Source organism: Neopsephotus bourkii, unplaced genomic scaffold (genome assembly GCF_033783945.1).
Source record: "Neopsephotus bourkii isolate Nb327-2 ecotype Australia unplaced genomic scaffold, CSIRO-AGI_Nbou_v1 NB_951, whole genome shotgun sequence".
NCBI lineage: Eukaryota > Metazoa > Chordata > Aves > Psittaciformes > Psittacidae > Neopsephotus > Neopsephotus bourkii.
This window is the reverse complement of record NW_026901445.1, coordinates 2,404,485-2,417,659: the sequence shown is the minus strand read 5'-3', so window position 1 is coordinate 2,417,659 and position 13,175 is coordinate 2,404,485. Positions and strand designations below refer to the sequence as shown.

The following is a 13,175-nucleotide window of genomic DNA, read 5'->3' as shown; positions in this document are numbered from 1 at the left end:
TTGCTTGTTTGTTTTTTAAAGAGGGAAGTGTACTCCTGTTCAGAACCCCTGATGAACTTTAGGGAAGAGATCAGTAACAAAAGCTAAGATGCTCAAAATACAAGGGTGTTATTCTCTGATGCAGGATGAGATCATTTATCTAAAAAGCAAGTGTCATTAAAGTCTGAAGCAAATTAACAGGATACAGAAGTAAAAAGGAAGGAACTTTCAGGTTTCTTTTTAGTGTAAGTTAAATTCCCCACTCAAATCTTTTATACACATTTATAATTCTGCTGTCTGTGTTAAAAACAAGGAAGAAGAGTAGGCAAGGTTTGAAGGGTTTGTTTTGCTGAAGAGCACAGCCTTCTGAACTGACAAATATAACTCAGGTTGTCTGAAAAAAAAGGACAGACCATCGCTAGGCAGCTTGAAAGCTTTGTCCCAGGGGTTTATCCTGCATTTCCTAGGAAAGTTCCTCGAAGTAAAGGGAATTTGAAGAGATGGATCTGTGAAGAAAATGAAACACCCAGTGGGTTTCAATGAGACTGCTAAACAATGTAGCCCCAAGCTGTTAATGCATGACTGTCCTTTTGAAAGACCTCTGGATTCAAGACATCCTATGAAAACCTTTGTTTAAAAATGCAGGATAAAGCAAGAGACTACTACTGATGCTGTGCTCTATGTACTCACTGGGAAAGGGTGTATCATTGTTGCAAAGCTAACCATGGTCATCCCCTCCCTGTAGCAGAAAACCAGTCTCTACATCTGTCTGTGATGGTCAATGTGTATCAATTTTCACATCAGATGTAAGTCTAAGAAAAAAAAGTTCAGTTTTTGGCTTCATTATCTGGTACTTAGAAGCAGTTGCTTAACTGGCTTAGAACTTGACTGTTTGCCCAAGCCATGTTTGCTGCTCTCAGTCCGTAAGAATTCCTGAGAGAAGTGATTCCTAAAGACATGAAGTGATTGTGTTTCTTACTTAAACAGTTATAGCAATTATCTGGAGTAAAGCAGCTGTTGTCTTCCTCTTAGAAACTAGAAACTAAGTAGCAGTGGAAAGGTTTAACAGAACTCTGAAATTCATATTGCAGATGTTAATTGAGGTGATGGTGACTAACAGTGGTATCTCCTTTTCACTGGCAGTGATGCTCTGTCAGTAAAATAGATTTGCCCTGTTTAGCCTTATATCCTAGAGAAAGGTTATAAATCATCTGGCTGTCATCACAGGTTTCCAGGAAGGCAACACTGAACTAGAAGAGGAATCCTGCCACCAAGTATGCACAGGCATCCTACAGCAATTTAAAATGCATAAAGGATTTTGTACAACGAAGTTTAATGGTGGACTCTCCATCTTTGTTTAACTCTGTGTTACAAAAATATTGTAAGCAACTACCTTAGGTCACTGAAAAAGATATATATGTTAAAAATTTCTAAAACCTGCATAATTTAGGGTATAGACTGACTTGTGTGTATCAGCATGTTACAAGTCTGTAATATTGGGAGATGGTATATATGCCTAGGAAAGGGAATATTTTCCCACCCTCTCACAGCTTCATATTTTCAGAGTGAAACCTTTTAGAGGTTATGAACTTATGAGATTTGATACTGCAGAAAGCAGGGGAACTTTACAAGAGCACCTACTCCAACTTTTTATTTCCTGGTCAAATTCCTAATAACCTTACTAAAGACACAGAGCCAGTTCACAAGGATAAAATGTGACTGGTAAAGGTAAAATGGTCAGCAGACTAGAGAATGGTACTTAGTCCCTTATTCCTTAAGAGTAAAGGCCATTGTGACTTATCCTGTACTCAAAAAAAACCCCATTATATTTTTACAAAGGTGACCTTATTAAGGAGATGGTGAATCCTTAAATCATTGTAAAGGGCACCTTAGGAGACAGCCAGTTAGGATATCTAGAGAGCAACATGGCATGTACTGCCAGAAACTATATGGGTTGCGTGAGGAACAAGAAATCTCAGGAACTAGGAGATAAGAAGTGTTTCCCGGTGACCCATAGTAACCAGGAAGGCTTACTGTCACACTGCAAGGTGGCAAGGAGCACACCTGAACCCCAAAGATCCCCAAGAAGCTCCTTCTTGCACCCTGAAAGGTTGCAAAGCTCAGCTTAGTAGATACAAGAGTTGGACCTTTCATAACAAGTCAGACTGGATCCATTTGTCAAACATAGTCTCCTGCTTTTTCTTTTTTTACAATCAGAAGTGATAACTTTGATAAAGATACCAGAACATTTATCAGTCTGAAGTAGATAATTTAGAGAATACTTACCTGTTATTGACTGAGAAAATCACTGCTGCTGCTGCATATTTCTATCTTGGAAGAAAGAAGGAGTGTTGTAGCAGCAAAGTAAGGTCTTCTGTGTCCTATCAGTCCAGAGAAGAAGCTCTCCTCACTGTTTCTGTAGGTAATTTGGATGGCATCTCTCTCCCTCCCTCTCTCTCCAGCCCTCCTTCCTTCCCTCCCTTCAGCTTACCCAATGAATTCTGCTTTATGATTACGGTCTGACTTTGAAGTTCTGGCTCCCTCTGCTGTTACATAAATGTAGGAATTCTACAGACACTTTAGAGGAATAGCGACTTCAGCAAAGATCTATGAAGTTATCTGAAGCACGTCATGCACTTGTGCTGAACACAAGTATGTACTCGATTGGAAGCTTGTAAACCAAAGGGACATCATACAGGAACAGAGCCTAAACCTGTTCTTCATGCTGAGCCAAGATTTCTGTAGGGCTCAAAGAGAATTTTACCTCGTAAGTATGAAAAGGTTTCCAGTAATTGGTTTTCCCAATTTTTCCATTCCATCACAGGCTGATACTGAAATTTTATTTTAGAATGATCCAGGCTACAATTCCTGAAATTGTGAAGTGGAAGAGGTACACTGTTATCCAGGCAAGTAACTCAGAAATGCAAGAGCACTGAGGCAAGGTGGAAATAGGGGAAAAGAAAGAATTGCAGAAATGCCAGTTTTCTTTGCTTTTTCCCAGGTCTTCCTCATGAAAAACCAAGGCGGAAATCAGGATTGCAAATTTTTCTCAAGAACTGGGAAAATACACAAACAGACTATTTCCAAAGGCTGTAAAAAATAACCTAATCTCAATTTTTACTTAAAGTGGGTTTTAAGCTATGGTCTACTTATCTAGCCCAGTGGCTAATGCTGTTATGGGGCCCTTCTAAAGGTATGATGAGTAGTTGTAGTAAACGGGTGTTTTCATTTGTGGGCATGTAGTATGTCAATAGAAATCAAACATGTCAATATCAAAATAAGTGCTAGCTCTTATCAATTAAACTTACCAGCTCTTATCAACTAAACTAACTGTGAGAATAATTTTTCATTTGTACTGTATTCTTTCTTTCTTTTATTTTTTCTGATACCAGCTCTTACTCTGCTCATCTACTTCAAGATCTCAGTTGACATCTTTCATCATTAGAGAAATAAGCTAAGCAGGAGCAGGATTATTTAAGGTCTTTCTAGGCTATTTTGGCATATTTTTTTGTCTCACAATGCCGAGAAGCATAAAACAGAATCTGTGTAATGAATGGTATAAGCTGGATTGTTGTCCTTAGCTGCTGATTCTTTCTTCAGGAATGCTTGAGCTGCATCTTATTTTGTATTACTCATTTTTTGCAGCCTCCTTTTCAGGAGATTTACCAGCTGGTTTGAACCAGCATCCCATATCTCAGCATTTCCTTTTCACCCAGGCACCTCAGAAGGAGATGACTTTTCTGATCTGGTTAGGGAAGAGGACATGAAGTCTGTGCTCCAGCTGAGAAAGCATCAGCCCACATAGGTCTTGAGCCTCTTGCCAGCTCCTTAGGAAGCTCCTACTTATCTTATTGGAGCCAGAAATGCTAAAATTATTTACTTAGCTGGCCTGTTCACTTCTGTTTCTTCCTTAATTTATTTATCATATGTTTATTTGTTCTGCTGTTAAAAGCATTAAAGAAATGGGAGGAAGACCGCTAGGAAACAGAAAGTTCTTTTACTGAGGGCTATTTCGATTTGCAAATCTGTTCTTGTCCCTCTCAGCTTGCAGTATTCTTTAGCCTGTCTTATCTCCACACCTTCCAAACATCTAAAGATATGCCGTGTCACTTTTATTCTCACAATACAGTCATTTGAGCAGAGCCTGCAAACTAGGAAATTAGCATCTACTCTCTTCTTAAAGTCAACAGAGAATAGGTGTAGCACTGTTCCTGAAAGACTGCTCCAGGCTCTGCTGCCCACGGATCAGGAAATGGTCCCTAACCACCAATATTTTGCTATGGCATCTGGGAATTTCTTCTTGACAGATTTTTAGGATGAACAACTGTAGTAAGGTTCTGGCCACTTTTTGATGAGGTGAATGGGGCCGCATTAGAGTCTTATTGCACACAAATTCTTTCCACATTGTGTCCAAACTGCAGGGTGAAAATGCTCACTGTTAAAAGCTAATGTGGGAACAGTATCTGGGTCATTCCAACACTGCCCTACTTGGTGTAGCTGGGACTTGAATGCACACAGCAGTCACTGAGTGTAAGCTAGGAGATGTTGCAGAGTTGGAGCTGCAGCTGACATGCAGTAGCTGTCTAGACTGTAGCATAGAGGGGAAAAAAATGTAGCTAGTTTGGTGTGAGAACAGCAGCATCAAGACAAAGATGTAGATGCTGTTTCCTCATAGAGGTGGGTCTTGTAGGCTTGGTGCAGCACCTTGCTGAAAGGGATGCTGGCACCCAAGCTGGTTGGTTTGAATCTGGCCATGTTTAATTTCACTACACAGTGAAGAGTACTGAGCATGTATCTGTGGAGAGTTGCTGTGAGGATCCTGACCCATTAAGGCTCATGCAAAATGCACAAGCAGTACTCGTAAGAGGGTGCATAAAGATTGAAATCTATCTATATGCAGGATACTTGCTGCTGGGAAGCAATGTGGAAGTATCGTATTCCCAGCTATTGCTAGTCACACGCTGGTCAGACTGGTTGTTTCTGTTCGTATCAGTAGTCTTGCATTGATTCTACCAACCAAAGGACCATCTCCTGTTTGCTGTTGGTAAGGAATGAAGAAACTGTAGCTGACATGCATCTGTCCTACTACCCACAGAGCAGTGAGAAGACTTGCTCCCACTCTGCCTACAACATGTGCTGCTCTTACGGGAAGGCACAGGGGAACAGTCTTTATCACATATTTATTACATATTACATGTCTATGTTTATTACATAAGACAGTTGGACTCCATGGAGACTATGTGTTTCAAGGGGGCACAGGTACACAGAGAAATAGTCTTCCCGGCTCTGGGCAAATAACTCCTTCCTGCAAGTTGTTATGGTGACAGTAAAGCCTCGACTAACAAACATTAATTGGGGGCAACTAACAATTTCCCTGGGAGGGCCAGGATTGTCACAGTAGTGGGATTACAGCTGCACTTTGGATGCTTTGAGGGGCTCCTTCAGTGTCTTGTCAGAACTTCAACCGCATCAGCCTTCATGGATGGAGCCTTGATCCTCTGTCTCTTTCTTTCCTCTGAACACGGAATTTCAAAGGCCAATTCTCCTACAGTACATTTAGCAAATCTAATTGTGTTCCAGCATCTGGAGTCCTGCTCTGTCTGGCACCGTTAAACAGTGAGTAAACAGCATCCACAAAGAATAGTACTAGGTACTTAATGCTGAAAGCATACGAATAAAATGTACCATGGAAGAGTACATAGTCCGAGTGTGTGCTAAGCTTATCAGGTCTACATGGCATCCCTGTAAGCATTTTGCACAAGTTTGATTTGGCTTTATTTTGTCAGAATCTCTAACTCTCTCTGAATTACAATGAGTATTTTAACCATTTTCAGCCTTCTCCAGTTTTCTCATTACCCTGTTTCCATGGAGTGAGCTATGAAATGGAGGTATCTTCCCAGGGATTTTTCTGAACTGCTTAAATGACGTTCAAGCCTTCAGAAAAGTAGCCCTGATACTCAGGGCCCCCTAGGCAGGCCCTTATAAATGCCTCTGGCACTTAGGAAGTTGATAGCATGATCCCTTATATCTATATCTACATCTAATCTGTATCAATCTCCTCATATATACATATAACTGGGTGAAATCATCTGATCCACCCTCAATAAGCAGAAAAGTGAGGGTCTGCTACTCACAGGTGGGAAGGGCTATAGTCAACTGCCATGATGCCCACTCCATTGCTCTTAAGAAGTCACAGGAGAATACTGTCAAACTGAGCTGCTATTAGTTAGTTGTAACTAATCCTGAGGGCCAAAAGTTTAAGAAACTACAGTTGTATTTCTAACTTCACCTGCTTCCTGGAATCACCTTAATGACTTTCTGGTAGTGCCTGGAGCTGTGGATGTTTTTCTCTTAACCACTGGTAAGCTGTTTTCCTTAGTATGTGCAGGTTTTCTACTTGTATGCTCTCAGCACTGCACTGGAAAACAGACCTTTTGACTGGATTTTTCTAAAATAGGTATTAAAGAAAAGTTGTTACCATCAGCTGAAATATTTCATTGTAATACACTTCAGCAAAGTAGAGGAAAGGCAGAAGAAGAAAACACCTGTGATTCCAGTGCTGAATAAACTGAACACACTCAAATGATTCATTTGGGCCTTTTAAGCTGTACTGTACTCTTGTTATAATTGCTCTTAATATTGTCTAGATATGTTTATAGGATATTTCTCATATAAACCATTTTCATGGACTTTGCACCAGGCACAGTATAGTACCTGAGGTCTATTGGCTAAACATGTTTAATAGTCTAGGTTTTCTGTACAAACAGCTTTCATGGGGTTGTTTGTCAGTGGACTTCGATCCAAATAAGTTTATTACAGGAAATTCTACCCTGATATGGAAGACTACAGAGCTATTTATATAGCATTACTTTGCAGTAGGTTGGACTCAGGCATGGGCTTACCTTTTTTGTAATATACCAGTCATCTCTTGGAGAAAATGTTCCCTTGTTTGCACTAACAGATTGATCTACACAAGGCACCAGAGGAGGAGGAGGGAGCTTTCAAAGGGCTGTTTTCTGGTCTGTTTTATCCTATTCTACCAGTATACATATCTGTGGGGGAATGTCAATGAGCATAATAGCATAATGAATCAGTTTGTCTGGCAACAATTTCTATAATACCTGATACTCTAAAAGCTAGATAATTTCTAAATCAATAATTACATCTACAAACATTTACAGACACTGTGAATTATTCTGTTTTCAACAAGACCAAACAGTGACTCCATAGACGGAAAAGCAGTGATTTCATATGTGTGAAAATTTATTTAACTCTGGATCCCAACAGGAAAAAAGTCATAAAGTTATCTGTGGTAAAGCTTGGTTAGAAATGTGTATGTTATAAGACAAACCACCTAGTGTCAGAAATGAGAGAGATGTGGTATAATTAGAGCTGTGAAAGGCACAAGGCAAACTCCTGAAACCATGTTGCTTTGCTGCTTTCTTCTGAAGGAGAGATCCAGAGCACATTCAACTTCTGGGGTAGGTGCAGAAGAGGAAAAACACATCGTGGTCTTAACCAATTCCATTGTAGACTTTGCAGCTTATGTCAGGATTAGTCTTCTTCACCACTCGAATGGAACAGCTTTTCTTGTGGAATAGGCCAACACAGTTCACCCTGTCATAGTTCTTGGGGATTAAAACCCTGTAATTGAGAAAGGCAAAGAGAAATGATCAGCTAAGACATGGACTGAGGAGGATGTTCTCTGAGCCACAGCCATCCTGGAGCAAGTTACGTCATGGTTTGATTTGGTTCGTGGATTTCATTAATACAAGCATTATGGATTATCATAGGAGGAATACAGAGCTCTGGTCATAATTGTTAACAGATGAAATGATTTCCCAATGCTAGTTCTGGTTCAAATGCAGTTCTCACTGGTCATTCTGTTAGAGATCTGTTTAGGTGTCCGTGCAGTGACAAGATAGGAATTAATTCTGTCTTCCCCTTTCAAACTAAACTTTTCCTGATAATAACAAACCTTTTAAAGACTGCTGAATCACCCCAGCATGAATACCTCCCAGCCAAGCCTCTTCTCAGCACAAGACAGCTCCCTCCCTCCTGTGCTGAGGACAGCTAGGACTACTTCCCACCAAGGGGTCCTTGGATTGTATCCTTCCTCACACATCATTTATGGAAGTCTTTCTCCCCCACCTGAAGAATTTCTCCAGCCTTCTGAGTGTATAATCAGGTCACACCACTATATTTGGGAAGACAGGTCTCCTTGTTGTGTCACCTGCCATCCATCAGGCAGGAACACATGAGAAGATTTAGAAAGCAAATTATCAGAGCAGGGCATGCGTGTCCTGATGAAGAGTGGGTTCTTGGCACCATGGGTAGGATTTGGAGCAACTCTGGCCTGACTAGATGTTTGCAGGCAGGCCACTGGGCTGGTGCAGAGTAGCAGAATCCCACAGGTATGAATGTTGTGGGGGTTTTAGGTATCTGGAGACAAGCTGCTGAATAGGAGGAAGAAAACAGAGGCTAAAGGGAAACATACACCCAGTTTGTACCAGAATCAGAAGAAGGACTAGGTGATGATTAAGAGCTGTGTGCTGCAAAGATCTTTACTGTGTTTCATTTTGTTTCTTCCCAAAGAAATCTATGAGATCGGCAGATTACTTTGCTTGGTCCTGATCAGAGCTAACTGGAAAACAGGAAGAGGAATTTTGCTCATGCATGTATGAAATTCCAATGCACATTTCCTGTGAAGCTTTTTAAGTCTGAACATTTCAACCAGTTCCTGAATAAGTAAACAATAATTTGGGTGAACTTACAAGCTGCAGCAAATCATTGCAGTCATCTTACACTTGCATTGGTAACAATCGTCAGTCTTCCATACCGCACCAAAAACATAGAGGTTTTTGTTTGAAAGGCACCCTGCATGTACACACCAGAAAATGATAGTCAGTAGATCAATGTGAACAGTTATCAGTAGACATAGACCACAGTCTTGTGTCTGTGGACTAGCAATCAGAGCACTAATTTTCATCGAGTCACACCAAGGAAGAATCTAACCCAGTGCTCTGCTGAAAAGATGCCGTATCTAGTGTGCATGAGTGCATGGCATGGCATAATAAAGTGGTAGCAACCAGATACCAGAGAGTATTATTCTGCTATTTCAATGGATATGAGAAATGCCTTGGATTATGACTATGGTAGGATCTTTCTGACCTTTCTCATACTGATCACATAGGCCTAGACTTCAGTTTCTCCTTTCTCCCTCTTATTGGACTTCAACTTGGTCTTCTAAACTGAACTACTTAAATACCAGCTGTGTTGTCTTTGATTTGATTTTAATGTCAAGTACTCCCCTCAGGTTAGTCAATGCTGCTTAAAAGTACATGGTTTTTGCCATATGGGCAATTTCATTTACACATCAGCCCAGAGGAACCAAGATAAAGCGTCTGTGTGTCCAGAGATGCCTCCAGGTTGATTCCTGAGTATGCAGCTGTTTGGAACATTTCTCAGCAAAGATTGTATCATACTATTCCAACATTTCTAAGAAAAAAAAAAAAGGAAGAAAAAAAAGGGGGGGGCTTTGAATCTCTGAGTTAATGCTTCTAGGATGTCTGATAGATTTGCTATTCTTACCATATTTGCTGGCTGGTCTGAAGTAACAGCGTGCATCACACAGAGTCCCTGAGAAGAGAAGGATCGAGCAAAAAAGCAGAAAGAATTTCTAGAAAAGAAACAAGAATCTCTCTTTAAAATTAGATATCTTTTTTCAAAGGTCCAGCAGACTAGCCTGCACAGAATTAAGGATGAACACTACTATTCCCCAGAAACTTAGAATATAAAATACTTCCAGTGTACATACACAAACACACACACTATAAGCTGCTAACTTACCATACTTGCATGGGTCGTTCACTCTTCATAACAAAGAGTAGTGTTTTTATATACAGTGAGGAAACAATGATCAGTGCAAAGAGAGGTGACGTAAATGTGAGCACCCTGGGTGCCAATGGACACTTTAACCTGTTCCAATCATCAATCAGAAGGTGGCACCTCAAAAAGTCTTGCATTGACACCTTGATCTCGATTGTGCTGGTGTAAATCTGAAAAAAAACTTCAGAAGACAGACTAGTTACTCCATATCAGCACTGTTGTCAGTGGAAGGGTCTGATTCCCAGAAAGCTAAGCCTCCAGAACTGGCAGGCCACCAAGGAACAGTGGGGAAAGGGCACCTGCTATGCAAGACAGCTGTATGCTATTGTTCAGCTGACCTGCTACAGGGAGATCGCCCCCAGGTATAGGGCAGGCTATTCATACAGGGCAGTAGTGTGGAAAGTCCACTGTTCTCAGTCTGATTTATTCTAATTTCAATTATTTTATATAAGACATATTACTTTGTCCATATTTAGTGACCTGCAGGGACTAGTTGTTGATTTGTATCTTCCAGTTGCTGAAGCAAAGCCAGGCCCAGGAAACAGAGGCAGATCACCACAACCACATAGTACTTTTTCAGCAGCAAAAAGTGAGATGAGCTGTGTATTGTCTCAGCCTAGAAATGAACATAACAGTCATGATGATTGTCACTCATGGCTCCTTTCCTGAAAGCAACATCAGTAATGCTAAGGGTTGAGGGAGGCAAAGAAAGAAAAAGTTCTAGTTTTCTTTCACTGTATGCTTGCCCTGCCTCTAACACAGCTTCTGACACAAATAGCAGTGCTGATTGTGCAATGCTGAAATGAGGACATTTCTTTCAATACAAATCTTGCCATAGGCGTTCAGGTATTAGACTGTTGCAACACACAGCATGTGAGGCTGCAACTCAAAACCAGCCAGGAAAACTAGCACAGATCCCAGTGGGTGTATCAAGGGCTGTAGCGATTCCATGCTTGCCTGAATTGGAGCACAGGCATAACAAGTTTTAGAAGTTACCAAGTATTCCCAGAATAATGAGTTGCATTAATTTGGCTTTTTCAGCACATCTGAGTTTAATTAGACACCTTGATTAGTATGGCTGAACTTGTTAGCTTCCACCAATGGAAACAAAGCTGCACTGGAAGTGGGGTTTTGGAATAAAAGGGTCAGTGGCAGAATAAGTATAGTGTCTTGAGGTATCTGGAGTAAAGGGACAGTTGTGGAGGAGGCAGCTGCTCTTTGTTGTGGCAGAAGATCTTATTTATGTATGTTCTTTTAGTTTATTCATTTCTGTGTGCTTAGCAAGAGGTTTTAGAGCTTCTGTTGTACCTTGCTTTTACCTTTGCAGTGCACCTGTCATGTTTTGTGTTAACCTTGTGATTTTAGTAGATCATGCTCTCTGTGTGTGGCTCTGCTGCAGGAAACAGTTGTGGTATCTGATGAAGTTCCCTGAGAAAATACTCCTCTTCTGGTAACCCTTAAATGAACTGATTTCTACTTAAAGGGAATGAGTTGCTCAAAATTACTTTGTTAGCAATTAGAGGCAGCAAGATGAAAATGTTGCATAGATATAGATTTTTCACTACTAAGCCTTTAATTATGTGATATGAATTTGGTTTTATTTTAATTGAAACCATTTGATTAGGGTCTGGTGTAACTAGAGGCCAGACTTACTTCTGCCCTGTCCCTTCTGGACAAATCTTGTGCTGTTTCTTGAGGAGAGGTGTTATAGCGTATAATCTCTCTAATAAGGGTGTAATTTCAAGGAAATGTAACAAGTAATTTCTGTCTTGAAGAACACAATGGATTCTAAATTATTATTTTATTAAAGATGATTATTTTACTTAATTAGTTGATTATAATTTTTTTTCCTTGGAGAATATAACTCTATTAATAACTTTCTTAGAATACTTGCTTATTCTCAGATAAAAAAAGCATATAATAGGAAACTGAAGTGTAGTGAAACCAAAGCTATTACTCCAGAAATGCCTGATAACTCTAGCTTCTTAACCTGAAGTTTATACTAAAGCAGACGTAATTTAAGTTACCTTTTGGGGCTACAGTATTGCACAGGTGTCCTCTGGGAGTTCTGGGAAGGTTAAGTTCTCCCACCCTAGCTTGCCTAGCTGATGACTCTGATGGATAAAAAGGTTGAATAGCTCTGAGACATAGAGACTATGGCAGCTTGCTGTTTTCCCTGGTACTGTCTTCCCTCTGGTAGGAAGGATTCAAGATTGACTTCCTGATGTTTTTAGGTTATGTAAATGCACCCTGCCCAAATCTTCTCACTAATGCAAGTTTTAAAAAGGCATTTCTCTATTAACTCTCCCCATCCTTACCCATCAGACTTTACTAGTCTGGGACAGATTGCTCTTGAGTCTTTTTTTGCATGTGTGTGCATTTGTTTATTTTAAACTTTAACTATTCAAGTTGTTTACCCTATGTGCATGCTCTCCTTTGTCCAGGTTGGTGTGTCTCTGAGCACTCTCCCTTTGAAACAAAAATGGAGTTCTCTCGCTGCTACTTGTGTACAGAGGGCTTGACTTCTTTCTTTAAACTGTTCAACAAAATAACGTAACATAAAGGCAGTGTAACATTGCCACTGCCTTGAAGAGTGGTAAAAGTTGCTTTTTCTGTTCTTCAGTAGTAGGATTATGGAGGTGGCAATTTTGGTCTCAATCCACAAAGTTATTTAGATCCCAAGGTCCCACTTACCTCCAGCAGGAATTAACCCTTGTGTAAACCTTAAGTGAGTTCAGAGCAGCTCCCTCTTTTTTTGTTGGCTGTGCTGCACTCGTGACATCTCTCTGCTCCTTTCTTCCCTTCTCCTGGAGAACACACTGCAAAGCACAGGGAACCTCAGCTGGAACAGGCACATGTGCATGTCTGAGTTGGCATAACATGAAAAGATAGGTAATGGCCATACTTGGATGACAGTGCCCTGGGTTGCTACTCAATGGTGGACAAACTGGTCTCTGCCAGGCTGGAATAGGAATGTCTTTCTTCCAGTTAGGCAGCAAAAAAGAAAAATACTGGAACAGAATCACTATTGCATCCATTACTGTCTTTGGTGTAATCTATCTTGAATGATCATACAAGGGATAATTAAACCTATCCTACATTTATCATGGAGAGCTTGCATGTGCCAGTGATAGCAAAGTGGAGATGGCAGAGGAAAACAAGGTGACTATTTTTTTCTTCCCTTCCACCTCTTCCCTCTTTGACCTACCCAGTGAGAGTTCTGACTCCTTTCAGCAGTGCAGGCCTGCAGATGGCTTACCACTGCCATTACTTGCCTTCATCCAGAGAAGTGTCTTGCTTTACTTCTT

General features: G+C 40.5%; 1 protein-coding gene across 1 annotated transcript; it reads right to left on the bottom strand.

Annotated features, from left to right (window-relative positions):
• Positions 1–7,344: 7,344 nt before the first annotated feature.
• On the bottom strand, positions 7,345–9,839 carry LOC133215011 (beta-microseminoprotein-like). Its single transcript, XM_061358613.1, has 4 exons — positions 9,834–9,839; positions 9,571–9,658; positions 8,754–8,856; positions 7,345–7,623 (listed from the first exon to the last, which is right to left on the bottom strand). Exons 1-4 carry the CDS (start codon positions 9,837–9,839, stop codon positions 7,494–7,496), a joined length of 327 nt encoding a protein of 108 aa, XP_061214597.1. The 3' UTR covers positions 7,345–7,493.
• Between the last annotated feature and the right edge of the window lie 3,336 nt (positions 9,840–13,175).

Bases quoted from the DNA above. Each gene is read 5' to 3' on its own strand.
- LOC133215011 (XM_061358613.1), bottom strand. The intron at 8,857-9,570 runs GTAAGAATAGCA...GTGTACATGCAG, and splicing joins CAGACCAGCCAGCAAATATG to GGTGCCTTTCAAACAAAAAC. The intron at 7,624-8,753 runs GTAAGTTCACCC...TCTCAATTACAG, and splicing joins GCAATGATTTGCTGCAGCTT to GGTTTTAATCCCCAAGAACT.